This window comes from Plectropomus leopardus, chromosome 6 (assembly GCF_008729295.1).
Source record: "Plectropomus leopardus isolate mb chromosome 6, YSFRI_Pleo_2.0, whole genome shotgun sequence".
NCBI classification, from domain to species: Eukaryota; Metazoa; Chordata; class Actinopteri; order Perciformes; family Serranidae; genus Plectropomus; species Plectropomus leopardus.
In genome coordinates, this window is record NC_056468.1 from 3,600,781 (window position 1) to 3,620,196 (window position 19,416).

Genomic DNA, 19,416 nt, shown 5'->3' on the forward strand with positions numbered 1-19,416 from the left:
CAAACAACAGAAGGAGCCCCTCTGCTGTGTACCACCTCCTGGTTTTGAGCAGGCCGATCTAAGTCAGTGTCTTTGTGCTGAATCCCCACGTTCAGGATCGCTTTCCAGCTCCTCGGTGTTTGTTTGTTTTGCTGCCATATGTTTTGTAGACACCCCCTCGGCTACATGGATGGACGCAAAGTGTTATCAGATGATGAAATAAATGACAGAGCATAATATGAAACAACAGACTTTTTTCATCATCAGACGATGTATTTCATCATATCGCATAGCCCTACTCACAAGGAATTTCAAAATAAAATGCAGTGTGTAATCCAGTGTGACAGCTCATAATCTGATCTCACTGACATCAGCTGCACTGTTTACTGTTAGGGAAATGCGCCATAAAAAAATTAAAAAGTGTCTATCAAACATGGTCCTATTGGGCACTTCTGACAGCAGCTCAGTTTAAAATATTGCAGGTAGTGATGGAAAACCGGCTGCACACCACCAGAAACCACAAGTGTGCAAGTCAACCAAGACAGAAATCTTAAGGGTTATAACTTTAAAGAAATAGGATTTGTTTGTTATTGATATACTGTAAGTGCTATGGTCCTGAATACTGTCAGCTGAGTGACATTTTACTCTCTCTAGAATTTTCTCCCAAACAGTACAGGCTTGTCAGGCTGCACAATCAGTGATATCTTGTATACTGGGAAGTTAGCAAACACTGCGGAGACACAAACATGCTGACAAACACACTCACAGCGGAAACAGTCGTATGGCAGTAGTGAGCCTACCCGATAGGCTGCGGGCGACTGTGATCCAGCTTGGCTGTCTTCAGAGGGACAGCGTAAATGTCCGGATGCTTCTGGGCTATTTCCAACTGGAAACACAGACAGGTTGATTAAAGTCTGTTATGACTGCTATCCAAACTAATGTGCAGTTTCTGATTAATTAAACCATTGTAACCTCAGCAAATTGACTGGATCTCTTTCAAAAATATGAGAAGAGGCAATGAGTGAAAAACAGAAGAAATGATACAAAAATTTGCAAGAAATTACCAAAAAAGAAAATTGCCTGAAAATAAGTTTAAAAAAAAAGTTTCTTGTTTGAACAGAATCACATGGTTTCTAATGATAATAAGACATGTGTATTACGATTACATAAAGAAATCTTATGAGAGAGTAAAAAGGACCTTGTCAAAATGAGACTTTGAGCACATAATTTGTGCAAAATACTGCAGCACGCACTGTATTTGTACGGATGTAAACTCAGCTTTAAAAGTCAGCATCTGCGGACCACAAAGCTCAAATCAGAGCTCCACAGACAGGAAATGAGACCAGACCAGGAGACATAATGTCTGCAGCACATAAATTAGTTATTTGGCTACTGTGACTGCACTGTTAAAAAGGAGGAATATATCTGCAATCTGTAAAATCAGGACTGATCTCTTACTCCTGTTGTCTGTGATACACCTCGTAATATTACAGCTGACCAATGGGAATATTGAGCTGGGCCCACCCTGGCATTCTGTGCCTCCTGCAGCTCCAGTATCCTTTGGGCTCGGGCGAAGTGATCCATCTTCTCAAAGGCCTTGATCTTCCCCAGAAAGGACTTGAGGGACGGATCCTCCACAGGGCTGTCCTGTGCTGTCTCCTCCTGCTGCTGCTGTCTACAGGCCGACACCATCACACTTGGCAGAGCCCCCGGTGGGTGAACAGTGGCCTCCGCCGTGCTCCCACAACTGCTGGGCTTAGGCGTGTTGGGGGGTTGGGGGACTCCCAAGGGCCACAGTTTGTTGCAGGAGTTGTAGTGGTGAGCCGGAGGCAGGGGCAGCGGGCCGGAGGAGGGAGCTGAGCGGGAGATAGGTGGTGGCGGGTCATTGTTGCTGCTGGCGGGGCTGCTGCTGGACGGAGAGTCATAACTTCGGCTGGAGCTCGGGGGTGGAGGGTGGTGTTGACGGTGGTGATGGTGTGGGTTGGTGGAGCCTGATAAGAGGACCGGATCGTCCCTCAATGACAGTTTCACCTGAATAAAGAAGGGGAGGAGTCAGAGCCAGAACAGATGTATCCACACTTACTTACTATTACAGTAAGTCGCTCCAACTAAGATGTACACATTTTATATACTTATGAGACAGAAGTCTGTGGCCCAGGTACGTCTCTAAACTGTCAAACTACTGTCCTGTAAGTGACCACTCTAAAAGTGAAATCAGAATCATTTTTTCAAGGTTCAGAGGTTAAAATTCTTGCACCAACTAACTAACTAATTAACTAACTAACTAACTAATTAACACTAACTGCCATACACAAGCCCACCACCATGTACCAATAAGTGGGGGGGGCTCTGGGTTCCCATCTGGTCCAGTGAGCTGATGGTGGAGGACTCTGAGCTGCAGCGAGAGAGGTTTCTCCGGATCAGGCCGTTCCTCAAAGGGAAGGGCAGTTTGTTTCTTTCATTGAAGGTGAAGAGCTGCCAGGGTGGACGTGCAGGTTAGAGTCAGAGGTGCTGGTGGTCATATTTACTTATTTTTTTATATGGTAATAATATGTTCGATTTCTAAACTTTTGTTTTTTGTGAGATGGATGAGCTGAGGATGTTGGACTCTTGCATCCTCTGTGAGCCTCCACCACAATTAGAGTAGAGCTTCATTTGAAAGGAAATCATAAGAAGCACAGCGCTGCAACCACATGAAACCACAACCAGCACATTGTCTAATACAGAACTTGCAAGTCTTAACCAACCAGATTCAATTCAGAGGCTGGACTATTCTTTACAAAACTTTATTGTATTTATAATACAGTGGCATTACCTGATTTCTTTTGCCCACAACTTTATTATTTTTTTTTTTGCCAGTATCTACTAATTGCTAAGAATGTTGGGTATCAAACTGATGCTCAACAAGCTGTCTGGCTAGTTTTAATATGTCATTTATCAGTGAGGAGGGGTTCTGAATAGCTCAAACACTAAACAGCCTATTTAAAGGTGTTTTTTGTTAATTTGTTTTGGTAATGTTGGTATAACATTATGGTCTGCATCTGAGGAATGACATTCTGGTTAATCTGGCAGTAGAATGAGGCAGCAGGAAAATAGAGCTTTACCCTACAGGAGTTTTTTCACATCCAGCTGCGTGCGTTAACACAGAAATATGCTGCATTTTATTTTTATGGTAACACACTGCAAAAACAATAAACAATAAAATATTTTGTAAAATTACTGTGTATTGCTGGCATCTGTGCTTATTTTAGGGTGAAATTCACAGATAACGACTAGAAGTCAATATTATTTTCATTATCCACTAATCTGTTGATTGTTCTTCCTATTAATCCATTAATGATTTATTGCAACAAATGCATCCATCTTCCCACATCTCAAATTGTATGGGGATAATAAAACAGTGTTTCCAGATGTAGGTGAATTATTACAGTACAGACAGACCGTGTGTGTCTCTCACCTTGCTGTCTGTTAGGAAGACAGGTGGAGGGCTGGACCTGTTGAGGACCTCACGGCTGCTCATTTTCCTCATGCGACTCCTGATGTCTGGACTGTACCGGCGCAAGATCTACACACACACACACACAGACACACACACGCAGACATCACACAGGACAGGTCAGCAGGCAGGACCATGACAGGGTTCTCTCTGTCATTTGATAACCTTCATTAATTTTCAGATGCACTGTAATAACCTGACTTCAGTCCTCGAAGCAGCAGTAAGATCTCAGAAATATCCATGAAAATGACGTTTTTAAGCATTCAACATTTACATTTTGTATTACAGCTGCGTGCTCACACTTTGAGCGTCTTCCTTTTTGATGATGATAAACTATAATTATTTGTCCTGTGATTATTATTTTTAAGCTTACATGCTCATTTAATTCGTTTTTGTTTATTTATTTATTTTTTAAAGATTATTTTATGGGCATTTTTGCCTATATTGATAGGACGCCAACTACGACTGCCATTATTATTAGTCATAATTCCACTATTATTATACAGATATGATCTTTACTGCCAGATACATAAACTGCAATATTTACATGTCATATTACATGCTATAATAAATTACATTTTTATGTCAATTACTGTTGCTATATGTTGTTATTGTTACTATTACTGTTGTTGTGCATCTCTACTCCTCTCTCTCTCTCTATTTCTTTCGTATCATTTTGTTATCCACTGTAATTTTGTTTTTTATATCTGTTGCACATCCATCCATCACTCTTCCTGAGGTTCATACAGTTTTTTTCCCCATTTAAAAGGTATTTGGGAGAGCTTCCTTAGTCACTGTGAGAGTCCAAGGACAGAGGGATGTTGTTTGCCGTAAAGCCCTCTGAGGCAAATTGTGATTTGTGATAATGAGCTTTATAAATAAAATTGAACTGAACTGAAAGGACAGCTAAGTGTGACAGGAAAGGTGGAGAGAGGAGAGTGACATGCAGCAAAAGACTGCAGGTTGGAATTGAAACTGGGCTGCATGATTACCAATTTAAGACAGGTCCAGACAACATTTAAGCTCATCCTTATAAACAGATATCCATATGTGGATGCAGATACATAATTTTTAAAAAGGCAAATAAAAAGCTAAGTTATCATCAGATGATTGTCAGTGGATTCCAAGATTGTATTTCAGCCGATGCATTCTGCCTCTCCTGCTCTCCACGCTGACTGTTTACCTGCATGCAGCCCGCTCAAACATCATTGGTCAGCACTGCTCAGACTGTAAACAGAAACCAGAACACTTCTGATACCAAAATCTTGTCTTTGCCTACAGATTCTGCACACATATGCAAATGTGTGTTTCTAGAGATTCCAGAGGCTGCTGCTGGTTGGATTTTCCTGTCATGGTTTGAAGTTGTAATACCCCGTCTGCACACCAGATGGCAGCACTCTCCTGAGAGTGACAGGAGGGAAACTTGGAGGAGTGAGGTCTGCATCAGGCTGTGTGTTTATCAGAGGAACATCTGACATGTCCCCCAACAAAAACACATGATCGTACAGCACTTAACACGCTGCTAAGCCAACTCTGGCAAGAAGGAGTCAATAAAAATATCCTAATCCACCTTTGTCATGAGCATGGAGGTCACTCACTGAAGATAAACAGATTCTATTGCACACTAGCTATATGGAAGCTTGTGTGTGTGTGTGTGTGTGTGTGTGTGTGTGTGTGTGTGTGTGTGTGTGTGTGTGTGTGTGTGTGTGTGACTGACCTCCTCAGCTGTGACAGGCTCCGAGGAGCGGCTGATGGCGGAGATGTGCATAATCTCCACATCAGGCTCGTTGTCGGTGTAAGTTCCGCCCTCGTCGGCGGTGTCATCGAGGTCGGAGGTCAGCCGGCTGTCCATGCTGAGGTAGTCGGCCGACATGGCGGACAGGAAGGACAGGCGCTCCACATCCTGGCAGTCCAGATCACTCTCTACTCCCTCCAGCTAGAAGAGACACATGATGGATCTTGGGTGTACAGGAAGGAAGGATGGACAGACGGATAGCACGAGAACAAGAGAGAAGAAAGAAAGACAAACAGAGCCGAGCTGTAGAGCACTACTGGCAGGAAGTAGGAAGACACACAGTGAGCATGCTCAGAGCGCACACACAGGTGGCTGCTATCAGGAAGATAGAAGAGCGTCAGTTCACTACACACTAATGAGACTGAATACTAACAAACTATAAGGTTCACCTAGCTAAAACCAATACAGTGTGATATAACAGTCGTGTAAGAAATCCATTCTACTGTATGATCACAGTGAAGAAGGGTGTTTGTGGTGTTTCTGTTATTTAGCCTTCCCTCACTGATATGAAAAAACAGAAACGCACATGAAGTATAAGTTATTGAAACAAAATCAGTGTTAAAGCAAGATGTCTGTAAAATATGAACCACAGACCTTGGTTTAACGTAACTCCAAGCCTAACCCTAAAAAGGCCATTCGTTCATAATGGGAGAGCATTTTTGTCTATTGCTCCCCAACAGAAGTTTGTAGAGACTTGGTAGTGGATGCTGTCTGCCCTAATTCGGGGGCACTGAACACGCCAGTTGTGGTCCCATCCATGTCTCTACAACATTCAGTTCCAGAGATACAACTATTTTATGGCAAAGGAAGAGGTGAAAGTTCGCGGGAGCCCTTTGAAAATGGCCATGACAGTTTTTTTCCGCTCCAAGATTTAGCCTAAATTGGGAGCTTTATTTACCCCCCCTCCTGGAAAGTGTGTGTGTGTGTGTGTGTGTGTGTGTGTGCTTACCTTGCCGTCAGAAACCCAGACAGCCTGCATCTGCTGCTCTCTGATAGACTCTTTGACGCTGCCGTACCAGGCATCGTTGGCTGAGTTCAGATCAATGGTGGCTGTGTGAGAAAACCATTGAAACCTCAGAACACACACTCAAATAATAGCAGTGCTGCTTTATATCACACCTGACTGAATGTGTGAACGTGTGTCCACTGTACCAGTGAATAAGTGAGAGCAGGTCTTCCTCAGTTTGACGGCCTGTTCGTAGAGTTTGCGGGCGCTGCGGTTGGAGTTGGGGACGGACCTCTGCCTCATGGCCTTGATGCCGTGCTTGCTGTCCGGGTTGAAGAAGATAACAATGGGGTACCACTGGGTGTAGTTCAGGGTGTCCACTGCTTTGGGAGTCACATCCAGCAGGGCGTGTTTGTCCTGTTAGTGTGAGAGATTCTCAAATCATGAGACTTCCTTAATAAAAAAGCCTAACTTCTTGTTAACCAAAAGCATTAATGAAACACATATCACAGGTGTTAAGGGGTTAGTTATTTATACTGCAGGTACCTTGAAAAATCTGTTAAATCTACATGACATTTCAGGGATACAGTTTTAACTTTAACCCTTTGAAATCTGAGTAAGGTGGCCTTATTTCTTTCAAGACCATAACAAAAGGTGATGAGCATCTTAACAAGAAATTCAACCCAAACCCACCCCCCAAAAAAGCAACAAGTAGTTAAAGTTTCAAGAATTTCCAAAAAATTTGCATTAAAGAAAAGGCATCTGAACACTGCGCTAGAAAACGGTTTTCGGTTCCAGGTTTCAAAGGGTTAACATTTCTTTTCACAAAATGTAAGTACGCAATTGGACATGATTCAGTGGATTAAAATTGTGGGTACCTGCTCTATGATTTGTCGTATGGTGTTGAGGCGAACCACTCCTGAGGATTTCTCAGAGCCGGCGTCTTTTGGCTCGGTTTCTAAAATAACAAAGAAACAATAGAGAGGTTATTTAGATCCAATACTGGGACATCTACTGCGCTGGGAGGGCAGATTTTCACATAGAAACACATGGACAGAGAGAGGCTGGCAGAGACTCACTGGCAATAACAAACAGGTCGGGCATCTCAGAAGCAAGTTTCTCATTGGCAGCGTCAGCGATGGGTCCGAAGAGCACGACAGGACGCCGGAAACCAGCTGCAAATACATGCTGCTGGTTAGAATCTGCTCACAGCTCATTACATTTACATCATGTCTGCATTTCACATACTCATTTGGTGTTTCTAAGTCCTTCTTATAACAAAGCCAGAGCAGATTTTAGGTGTTTTTGAGAAAGTGACTTACCAGTATAGCCATATTTTATCCCAGTATTTTCATAATTTGAGAAATCACCCACCTTCTCGGAGCACCACTCGTTCGTACGCCGGGAAGCGGGTGGCGAGGGTCTGGCCACTCAGGTTTTCTCTGCTCTTTCTCAGGTCTTTCCTCTTCAAAGAACGTTGGCCTCGCAACCGCCAGAAGTCCGCTCGATCGCCCGCGACAGCTTTATGAGAGCTCTGGACACTGGCCATCTGCTCCGCTCTGACAGGGATGACACATACAGCTGTCACTGATCAACCCGTTATAAACACACAGGACGTCTTTTAAATCTACCCTCTGAAATCTTGGCGTCACACTTGATCAGCTTGTGATTTGAAAACATTGGACTCGTCCTGTTTTTTTTTCAGTTGAGGAAGACTGCTAAACTCTGGCAGATTGTGTCTCAAACTGAGATGGAGATGATTATCCAACCCATGTATAACATCAGAACTCCCTCCTGGATTGCTGGGATGTTAGTGCAGTACACTCATATCATCATATACCCTGGTGAGCAGAGGTAAGATGCCCAAGCAAAATCAAGCAAAATCAATCAAAGATCAACCTATTTAAACCATGCAGCAAAAATAAAGCCAACACAGAAGGGTCAGACACTGCAGTTCCTCTAATGGCCACTTGAGGGTGGTGAAGTAATGCCCATGGACCCCCATGTGAAAATGCCAAACTGCACAGCAGAAATAAACATATTTCCTGGTCAACAACTGTATGGGGGTGAACTTTTATATAACTCACCCTTTTACATTTTATTTAGGCTAAAGTTATCTCACTCAACTGGAGAATAAGAACAGCTACATCAGGATGCTGTTTGTTGACTTCAGCTCAGCATTCAACACAATTTCTCCCATGAAGCTGATTCGAAAACTTAACACTTATGGCTTCAGTATGCTCTGCAACTGGATACTGGACTCTCTTGGCCATCACACATCACCACCCACATTAAAAAAGCACAGAAAAGGCTCTACTTCCTACAGAAACTTAGGAAGGCTAAATTCCAGAGCAAGATCCTGGTTAACTTCTACAGAGGAGCAATAGAAAGCATAGTGACTGGAAACATCACCAACTGGCATGGTTCGTGCACGGGTGATTAAAACTGCCCAGAACATCACTGGTTCCAATTTACAGAGCATCAGTGACCTCAGTGAAGTGAGGTGTCTGCACAGAGCCCAAAGGATACTGAAAGACAGCAGCCACCCCAGCCACAGTCTGTTCACCCTGCTGCCATCTGGAAAAAGATACAGAAGCTGCCGAACCACCAGACTACAGAGCAGCTTCTTTCCCCAGGCTGTGAGACTCCTCAACTCCTCCTTCAACACCAAAAAGATGTAGCAGGATTTGGGATCAAGTTTAATTTAATTTCTTCTTAAACCATGTTTAAGAAAAATGAAAAAATAAATCTACGTTGTATCTACCTTGTACCTTGCACAGTTATAGGCCGGCCACTTTGAGTGCGCACCATCCATTGAAAAGTCACTGTCACAGTGACAACGTTGCTCAGGTAACCTAACCATGGTGTGACCCCTGATTCACAGAGCATAGGAATTTTCAGTTCATGAACATTGATTGTTATGGTTTTGATCAGTGTTTGCTCCAAGGGCACGAGCACGGGCACAGGGGTTCATAATTTATCCACTTGTGAAGAGCTCATTGTTCAATAATTTTTGTCGCTAAAAAATTCTTTTTAAGGGGTTTATAAAATTTTGTAAAATAAATTTACATAAAACCCAGCAAAAATATTAGTAGGGAAAAATAGGGTGGATGGGGGTTCAAAAAAACAAAGAGTAAAAAGAAGGGTAGGGAATAATAGTACAAAATAATAATAATAATAATAATAATAATAAAAATAAAAACAGGGGGGTGAAGGTGGGGAGTGAATCAAATAATAAGAAATTTAAAAAAAAGAATTTTAAAATTAATAAATAAATAATGGGCTCCTACGGGCCTCCCGTGTCCTTCCCCCTTTGAATAAAGCGCAGCTGTAGTTCATAACTGATGAGATTTAAGAGAAAAGTTTAAAATTTGCATAGAATAAATTAGATTTAAAGAAATATTAATCTGCCAAGTCGACCAACGCTGGGCGGGGTAGGGGCACACCTGAGCGCACACACCACACTTCCAAAATAAAAATAATTGCTTTTATGAAAAATCATGAATCAAGAAAGTGCAAGGTAAGTTCTAAATGCATGCATACATATTTGTAAAATTTGAGTGCTCTATGAAGGTAATGAAAAGTGCTTAAAAAACTTAAACTCACTGATCACTAGCTCTACCCTCTTGTCCAAATATGATCCCTTCCAGCTCCAGAATTTTTTAGACGGTGACTCAAGGCTTCTAAACAGGAGTCTACAAACTAATGGGTGACATCATGGTGGCTATGTCCATTTTTTATACATTGCATGGTACAGACTTGCTTTGATAGCTCGATTCTCTGTATGTGTATCGTGGTTGTTCTTTGTGCATTCTGCTATTTTTCTGTTTTATTGTGGCCATGTTTGTGTCATCTCCCTTAGAAAAATGCTACAAAAAACTTTACTTACTTACTTTACTTACTTTACAACCAATTGAACAAATTCTGCAATAAGGCAGCTTTAAAGTGCTAATGTAAATGTTTGATACAGTCAAAACGCACAAGACTCATACCAAAGCATACAGCTGGGACATGTGTTGTCTCACACCACAGATTTACTCAGCCTCCAGGCTCTGGACCTGTAATTACAGGGACGCTCTGGGGACAATCAGTGTAATGTTACTGGAGTGCAGCAGCACAGTGCATACGTCTTTCTAATGGTGTGTCATTGAAAGAAGGCTCGTTCAGAGAGATTCAGAGGACAGAGTATATTCAACACTTGTATTTTACCATTTTTTACCACATTTACATGTGATTAGTACTAGCAGGGGACGTCATTTCATTTAGAAATTTTGCAAGGCAAACAAACAAATTTTTAAATGCCTTCAAAATTTAGCATCTGATATTTTATACAAATTTATCAGCAGGCAAAATTAGTGGTAGGAACAGCAGGGGCACAGTGGGGCGGTGATTGTAAAATCACACGTTGTAAGATCTGGGACAGTCAGCCTTTTCCATAAAAGGCTCTAAAAATGTGGAACACAACTGAAATAAAAATAACAAAATATTAAGAAGTTTTAACAAAAGTGTTAAACGTTTGCTGAAGCAAAATCAGAGACGTGAGCATTTTTAAAAATTTTATAATGTCTAAAAGTTGAATGTTGTAAGTGTATTTAAACTTGATATTTGTGTCTTTTTGTCTTTTTTTTTACTGTAACCATATGTTGTAATTCTACGTAATCTTATGTAAATATTAACCTTTCTGTCATCTTTTTACCATAACTTTTTGCCTTTTTCTTTATTAAAAGCCTACCTAGGGACAGAAGATGAAAACTAACAATAGCTATAATCTCTATATGTGAAACATCAGTTACCACAGCTTGTCTGTAACATTAAACTTAAACAAGTGATGTGATTCAGACACGCTGGTGCTGTGCTATTTTTGAGCAAAGCAGTGAGACTATGTTGGGTGTCATGGTGACATTGCATTGCTCCAGGCTGTAACTCTCAGTGGAAGACTGACTGACTGACTACAGACCGGGTGGCTAGAAGCTGATCTCAGAAATTAAATTTACCAAAGCCCATATCAACAAAATGAAACCAAGATGAAAATGCATACTCTAGACCTGATTTTGACAGCGTACAAGTGAGGCTAAAACTAGAATTAGCATCTGGCAGTTGTGTGCCTCGGTGCACCAGTCAAGTTGCACTTACAGTTTACATCCATGTGTGTGAAAACATGGATGCTTCACAAACAGATCTCTACAATCAGCAGAGTTTCAAGGTGGACACCAAAGACAGTGTCACCAATTCAGTCCAAAATGTCCTGACCAAATGTCCTCCCTTCTGTTCCTGACTTAAGAGGCTGTAGCATTGTGAAAATAAAGTCGTAATTTTACGAGAGAAAAAGTCGTAATTTTCCGAGAATAAAGTCGTAATTTCACAAGAAAAGGGATGTTATATAACAGAAGTAAAACATATTGCCAGCAAACTATAAAACAGGTGAGAGCGTTAACTGAGTGTCTCACAGCATGACACCGGGTACAGTGGTTGCCAAGGCTGCCTGTGCTCTTGCCTATTTTATAGTTTGCTAGCAATACAACTACAACTACAACTTTATTCTCGTAATATTACGACTTCTTTCTCATAATATTCGGACTTTGTTATCAAAGTCTCAAATTTCAGTCTCAAAGTTTTTCCTCAATGTGGCCCTTAAACTCCGTCGTAATCCGTCTATTAGACATTTGTGTTATATGTTGAAGTGCTCTTCATATACTGCAATCACAAGAATGAGGCAGATAAGATCACAGTGACCTTGACCTCGTTTACAAAACTGAGTATCCACAGACAACCCAAAAAACATAATTGCCAGAACAGAGGCATAAAAAAGAAAGTATACAGACAGCAACTTCCACTGCAGTCGTCCAAGCATTCCAACAGTTCAACCCCAGGAAGAACCCCAGAAGGACTGCATGGGTGCTAGCTGTTACAAAACCGAAACAACGCTGTGTTCACAAACAGGGCAATATTTATATAGATCTGTTAATCAGAGTATACTGTTCACTTAACACCAGCAGGATGAGACACGTGAAACAACTGTTAACAGTTTGTAGCGCATTCTTTCTCTTGTAACTGCTTTGTCATGACCCTTTAGCCAGGTTTCTACAATTAGGGAGGGTTGGGAATTTAGGCAAAATTTTCTATTTAGAAACACGAAGAACAAGCAGGCTAAATGATGTCTGTCCATCTACCCCTCTATCCAGTTTCAGTACTATAGACAGCACCGCACCAACACTCCACCTTTAATATGGCCACAGGTGTGTGGAATCATTTCACCATCTAGCAAAAACAAAAACTTTCTTTTGGGTCTTACAGTAATCATACACCAAAAATATGTAGACATAAAAAAAACATTACACCACATAACAGTATACACTGCATTAATTATATTGCTTTCACAATAATGGGACAGACGGATGGATGGAAAGACAACCCAACGACAACATGCCTCCAGCCATGGCAGCCACTGGCGTGGAGGCATAAAAAAATGATGAAAAGAGGAATGTAAAGAGTGATATGCCTTCCTCCACAGGCAGTCCAACACTGAACCTACAGTAAGGACTGCAGCAGCTGCTTTACTAATGAATGTCTGGATTCAAACAACACTGCAGTCACATCTGCTTGCATTTGTGACTGCATAATGCTTTTTATTCATTATGGACAACTAATTGACATTGACATATGACACTCATATATTTATTTTGGTGTATTTTCTTGGCACTGTTCTGTATCTCTGACCTCATCAAAAATTCAAATGTCAAAAAAAAGTCAAATGTTTACAAATCCAAAAGTTTGAGTAGCCCATTTTAGGCTAGAAAACCTCTCAGTGACTTTTGCTGGCATCAGTATGTAATTATGGTATGTTTTACCCTTAGAGACTGTTTGCTTTTCATTCTTCTTTTATTGTTGATAATTTTGGCTGTGTTCATGCATGTGACATACATTTTGGCAAGACTGTGTAATTGTTTTTGTTTAATCTTGGAATTTCCAGCTCAGCTCCTACAATAATGCTGCGTTCCAATCAACTTGGAAGTCGGATCTTTCCAAGTTGAAAACTCCGACCTCCGACTTCAGAGCCTCCAGACATACCGTGTCGGAAGTATCATAAAAGTATCATAAAAATGGCAGTCAATGACAAGGAAATGTTCTTGTGCAAAGCGGCAAGAAAATTAAACAGTGATAACGTCAGCCTTCTGGCATTTTTAAATAAAGAAGATGAGAGGAAATGACGTGTAAGGTAAAATGTCTTTATATATTTAATTTTACGTTGTATTTATATTCTCAAACAAATTGCCTTCTACTAGTACTATATATAGCTATATACTACTATATAAATAGCTTGCGAAAGCTACTGTACCATTGCTGCCATTGTTGTGTGACATCAGATGAGCAAATCTCTGTGAAGTCGGGCTAGATTTTTTTCTCTGACTTTCCGAGTCGGAGCTCCGACTTCAGTACACTTTTTCAAGTCAGCATTTAAAGGGTTCAGATTAAAAAAAAAAAGAATATGTGATATTTATGATTAGGGCCGATGTTGGTTAAAAAATACACTCAATGAAAGCAGAAAATCATATTGATGTTTATATTTTTTATAGCCTGATTTTGAAAAGTGCATTTTGTGTGCAGAGCAGAATGAGTGTGAGTATTTGACTTTTTTGCACAAAAAATAATAATGTATAAAAATCAGTGTTGCTGCAAGTCATTGACATATCCCAGTCTGTGACAATAAAAAAATAATAGCAATCAACTTATCTCAACTTAACTTGTTTTTTTTCCTCTTGAAACATAGTGGCATGATGACAAAAATCTGGCATTTAAAGAGTTAAAATTCTGAAAATCAATTAGTATTTTACATTTAAGACCGATGTTGGTTAAAAAAAAAAAAAAACTCAGTATGTATGTATAATAGTATAATACATACTGATGTATAATATTTTTTAAAGCTTGATTTTGAAAAGTGCATTTTGTGTGCAGAGCGATACGAGTGTGTGTATTATTAAAGAGGGCCCTAAGGATTAATGAACTTCTCAGGCTCTAAAGGCCCCTAAAAAGAGAATGACTGTTACCTGCTCTTGTTGGGGATGATGCCCTTCTCCAACAGCTGCTTGTCCTTGCCAACACGAACCGCCAGCCAGTTGCCAAGCTTGCCGTCATAGAGAGTGTCCACCACTTTGAAGATGTCCCCACGGCTGAAGGCCAGGCTCTGAGGAGTCTCTTTCTCATACTCAAAGTGGGTCCGGATGAAGAAGGAGTCTCCGCGCCCCGACACCAGGATATCGTTATAGACTAGACAGACCAACGGATGAGAGACAAAGAGAAGGAAGCATCAAACCAATGTTCACTAGGATCTGTTTGAAGCTATGTGAGGTTGTGTCGTCCGTATTAATCTGCATGCCCTTATAACAATATTTCAAAAATTTTCAAAAAAGAATGTGCTGAAACAAATGTGGCAAATGTCTATTTTTTACTAGTGTACAGAAAAAAACAATTTAAACATTATTTTTAAATGAAAAAACTTCTCATCAGTAAACCATGATCAGTAAGAGTTGAAAAACTTGATTACATTAATTATTAATAAAATTGATATTTATTGAGCTAAAGATAATTTTTATGGAGAAAATGTATACTACTTTCAGATGGTTAAACATGCACCAAGTCAATCTGATCTGGTAACATTATTATTGTAATAGTTGAACATAACCAGAGGGTTAAGTGCATGTAAACTGATGGTGCACACTTGGGTTCCGTGATGACAACCAAGCCATTTCCATTTGATGAATAATGTGCGCTGATAAAACCTTCAAAGAACTAATAAGATGAGTAGTTTCAGCTTAGACTGCCTTATTACATGCACTGTTCTCAAAGGTCAGGGATGAACTCCTGTGCTCAAATTTCCAGTCTTATTTGTACAATCTAAACAAAATGCGCATATTTGTCTGACTGTGGCATGGAAATACACTTTGCAGCCTGCTCCAGGCTCCTGCGAGGCTTCCTGATTTGATATGTGTGGTCCGACAAAGCGCTGACCCAAAAGGACCAACAGAGGGAACAGTCATACTGACTACAATCCACTGCCGCCGACGCTGGCTGGCTGCACGCTTTGGACTCAGCTGCTGCAGCATACATTCATTCTGCTTTCATCTCACACTGATGAAATACATAAAACACAAGCTTCCCCTTGCATAACCCTCTTCTAGTTGACTACTCCTCCAAAAACCTTCAAAGACTGCCTAAATTATGTGAGCAGCGGTTTTGAGTCTGCAGGATTTTATGCTGTGCTAGAAGAATGTTTTAATGATTGTCTAAAAGTATTTTGGAAAGCAGTCTTTATTAAAAAAGCAGCTTTAGCAAAAAAAAAGAGCAGGATTGGGTTGCACCAGGTGTTTTTTATTTATTATTATGATTAAGTCCTTTCAAACTGCTCAGTTTCAAAATAGTGTTTTACAAAATCTGGTGGCACAATTTTCATCAATTAAAGAAGGAAAAGTTGACATTTTTGAAAATATGCTAGAGTAAAATAAGACTATTGACACCAGACTTGGACTGGTCTCCGGTGTCTACTGGTCAAACAGGCAGCTGAGCAGAAAGACACCGCCACACCCAATGGTGGAGGGAGAAGTTACAGGACTGTGAACAGATGACGGCCAGCCAGAAACTGCGGGAAATACTGGCATGGTTTGTTTTTTTTACACCTAAACTGGGGAATTACGGATTTATTTTAACCAAACTGGAGCTGGTGATTTGCTGGAACTATGGACTTAATTACTAGATCACTAGCAAGAGCAACAACAGTGGCTTGGGCAAGAGTTATTTTGTTTCTGTCAAGTTTGAATGAAGTGTGTTTTATGGTGAGCTAAGGAGGCAATTAAGCCTTGTCATTCTTACACAACAAAGAGAAAATTGAATTCAAAAGGTGTACAGTTGTATTTCTTGGTTTAATAAGGAAAATGGATGTGAGAATATTACTTTTCTTAACATTTTGTGGACTTCTAATGTGTATTCATTAGTCTGAAAAGCATAAAGTAAGTAGCAAAGGAAGTTATAAAGGTATAAAAAATTTGATGCAACCCAAGCCTAACTGAAAACCCCTTGCATAAGTGTACTGTAAATTTAAAGGTGAAACTTGGAAATGGGGAAAGCTAGCCTGCCTCTCTCAAAAGGTAACAAAATCCACCGACCAGCACCTCAACCACAAATTAAACAGTTGCATCTCATTAGTTTAATCCGTGCAAAAACCAAAGTACAAATCAACATTTTGGAGGTTTTACAGGATGCTATGAGCTAGACTGTTTGACTATTTCCAGTCAAGAAAGAATCCATACGATTCATACAAGCTACTCTTGTGAGTTTGTTCAGTCAGTTGTTGAATGTTATTAGACTGTAAATATAAGGACAACTTGTAGTGTTTTCCTAAGGTTTTATCCTTGGCCTCCATCATGTAAGTCAAACACCCTGTGTTGCCACATTAACACCACCATGTGTTAGGTAGTACTGGGTTACATGGTACCAGTAGCAGGGTAGAGCACCCCCTGACCTGACTCCGACAAGATCTCACAGAACCCCTGAGATCATCCTTCAGAGAATAGTGCGGGGGAAAAGGAGACGAGGCAGACAGTGAAAGAAGTAGGAGGACAATATCACGGAGTGGACGGAAATAAGCTTTGCTGAAACTCAGGCCCTAGCCCATGACTGCCAGAAATGAAGTCAGTTGGTGATGCATTCAGCAATGCAGCGCCCCCACGACCCCGCCAGGTTACGGGCCCAGTGACAGTATAGTGTCTTTGGGCAGAAAATTAGTACATTTCAAGGTATATCATACCACTGCTGTGCAGATGACACTCTCCTGCAACCCTCAAAACACTGCCAAACTATATATCAGGCAAAACTATTACGGGCTCAGCACAGCGCCATTGTAATTGTCAACTTCAGGCCAATGCAGTTGTTATTTTCACAGTCAGAACCCACGTTAAACAGGGTTTACAAACTTTTTCAGAACTTTTCAAGGACCCATTCTAAAATTTCTGAGACCATTCACAATGTATAGAACTGTATGGTATACTTGATTCTAAATGTTAATCTATTATAATTAATCTATGAAAATAAATCAGCAACCTTAACCAGTCTTTTATAGTTGGTTACTTTGTTAATTTTGACTTAAAGCAATTAAAACTACAGGGTTAGGGTTAGGGTTACAAGCACTTATTGTATAGCATAAAGGAAAATAAAAATGATTTTACTATCAGTGTATTCTCAGTGCATTAGCTTACTAAGTAATTTCTGGATGCAAGTCTGGAAAGCAATGGTGCAACTTCAGAATTTAGGCACATGCTTTTAAAGCCTTGGAATTGGATATGGGAGGTTTTCTGCAGAAGACTGCGGTAACAATTACTTTTATGACACAAAACAAAGTTCCATGACTTTTCCAAAACATTAAATACTTATTACTAAGTCTATGCCATTTCCAGGCTGGAAAATGAGATATTGTGATATATGTGATATTTTTACAACTTTTCCAGATTTTCCATGACTGTGGGAATCCAGGAAGTAGAAAATATGCTTGCTCCCATCTGTGCGCCCATGGGCGCATAGGTCTTAAAATAAGGTGTGGCCAGGTGCATTGTTGGGGTATTGCTACTTTGAGGCAGCAGAAAGCGATTGTGCCACTGACTAACAAAAACCTGAGCTAAAGTCAAAATGGTTGGTCTTACTCTGCTCACGGGGACCTTATATGGATTGGATTTGGCTTAACATATGAAATTAACCACATCCAAAATTCCTTGCAGCCGAAAATAAACCTTCTAGTCACCACCCTGACCTTTCTTATCTCATCCACTACCACATTTTTTTTTAATGGGGCCTGACAACTCACTCCAATGACCTTAAATGTCCTTTTAACAGTGCCGGGCAGAGAAGAGTCACACAGTTTTCATATCAGGTCAGTGTGATGTGTCTTTGCTTTATAAATAGATTTATCCACTAAAAAGGCCAAAGCCCCCTTTTCTTCAGAGCCACAAGCTCAAGGGGGCAATGTGCGGATTATGTAACACAGTTGGAGGCATGTGCCCATGTGTGTCATGGTTGGCTGAACCAAAACTAGCCTGATCTGGTCTAAAAGCCTTGGGGGACCAAGCTGGTATCTCCATCATTAAATGGAAGCAACAGAAAATGTGTGTGAGGGAGAGAGAGAGAGAGACTGAGAGACTATGGTCCTGAGGTGTGAGTGTGACAGCTTGCAGTGCATTGTGGGAGAGCACACTGAGTTCTGTGGTGTTCCACAAGTTCCTATCACACCTACAATTGAGTCAATTAAAATTACTCAGATTAACACCTTCTATCATTCTAGCATGTCAACAACTACTTTGCTTATTCCCCCACCAACCCCTATCTGTGTCTCTCAGCTCCAAGTTCATTGGTTCCTATTGCAGATTTAAAAATTTAAAAGCAACAATAAAATGAGTTAAAATTGTCCTAAAACGGCTGCTCTTTGTAGATTTTGACAAATGTTACTCAAAAACTGAGGTTTTGGGGACTATTTTCAGCAGCAGATTATTCCACATTTGGTGCTCTGGTGAGTATTTGGGGCAGCATGACAGTGTGTGTGCAGCAAAAGGATTTAAAATTGTAAAACAGCATGAATATGTTCAGTAAACTTTATGAAAATCCTTAAAATTTTTTGAATTATGAGATATTTTGCCATCAGGGCCCCTATGTTCTGGTATGCTCTGTGGAGATTAGACTTGCTAACACATTGCCCGTTTTTAAATTAAAGCATATTTTTATAGGACAGCTTTTCCTTTTAATGACTTATTTGTACATGTGTGATATGTATCTTTTTAAGTAATTTGAACATACTGGCCCAAAGAGACGCAAGAAGAAAGCTTCTAGGGGGCTGAAAATAAGTAGGGTTCATCTTCTGGGGAGCATGAATGTGTTTATTAAATTTCATTATAATCTGCTATATATATTTTATGTCTTGTATAACCTCTGTGCCTTTGCAAACCATTTAAGTGGCAGTTAACATCCATGTCTGCGAAAACGTGCATCTTCCCCCACTACAGATGATCTGGACAATGAGCACCCAAGATCAGATTCACCAATTCAGTATCTGAATAAATGTCTTCCCTTCTGTTCCTGAGATATGACGTGGGGTAATGGCTAGAAAAGTGTTTTTGCAGAACATTTTGATGTCATAGGGAAGTTGACCTTTGACCTTTTGGGTGT

General features: G+C 40.4%; 1 protein-coding gene across 5 annotated transcripts in view; it reads right to left on the minus strand.

The window, feature by feature from the left end:
- The window catches only part of LOC121944260 (tight junction protein ZO-2-like), a 99,679-nt gene that overhangs the window by 3,482 nt on the left and 76,781 nt on the right, over positions 1-19,416 (minus strand). For 2 of the 5 annotated variants that reach the window (XM_042487997.1, XM_042487996.1), the window contains exons 13-23: positions 14,262-14,481; positions 7,591-7,775; positions 7,296-7,391; positions 7,095-7,174; positions 6,423-6,633; positions 6,220-6,320; positions 5,193-5,411; positions 3,437-3,544; positions 2,311-2,454; positions 1,504-2,010; positions 780-865 (exon numbers count right to left, since the gene is read on the minus strand). In XM_042487997.1, coding sequence (XP_042343931.1) covers positions 780-865; positions 1,504-2,010; positions 2,311-2,454; positions 3,437-3,544; positions 5,193-5,411; positions 6,220-6,320; positions 6,423-6,633; positions 7,095-7,174; positions 7,296-7,391; positions 7,591-7,775; positions 14,262-14,481 — 1,957 coding nt within the window. Of the gene's footprint in view, positions 1-745; positions 866-1,503; positions 2,011-2,310; positions 2,455-3,436; positions 3,545-5,192; positions 5,412-6,219; positions 6,321-6,422; positions 6,634-7,094; positions 7,175-7,295; positions 7,392-7,590; positions 7,776-14,261; positions 14,482-19,416 lie in introns of all 5 variants that reach the window. The other 3 variants (XM_042487999.1, XM_042487995.1, XM_042487998.1) reach the window with 2 other exon arrangements.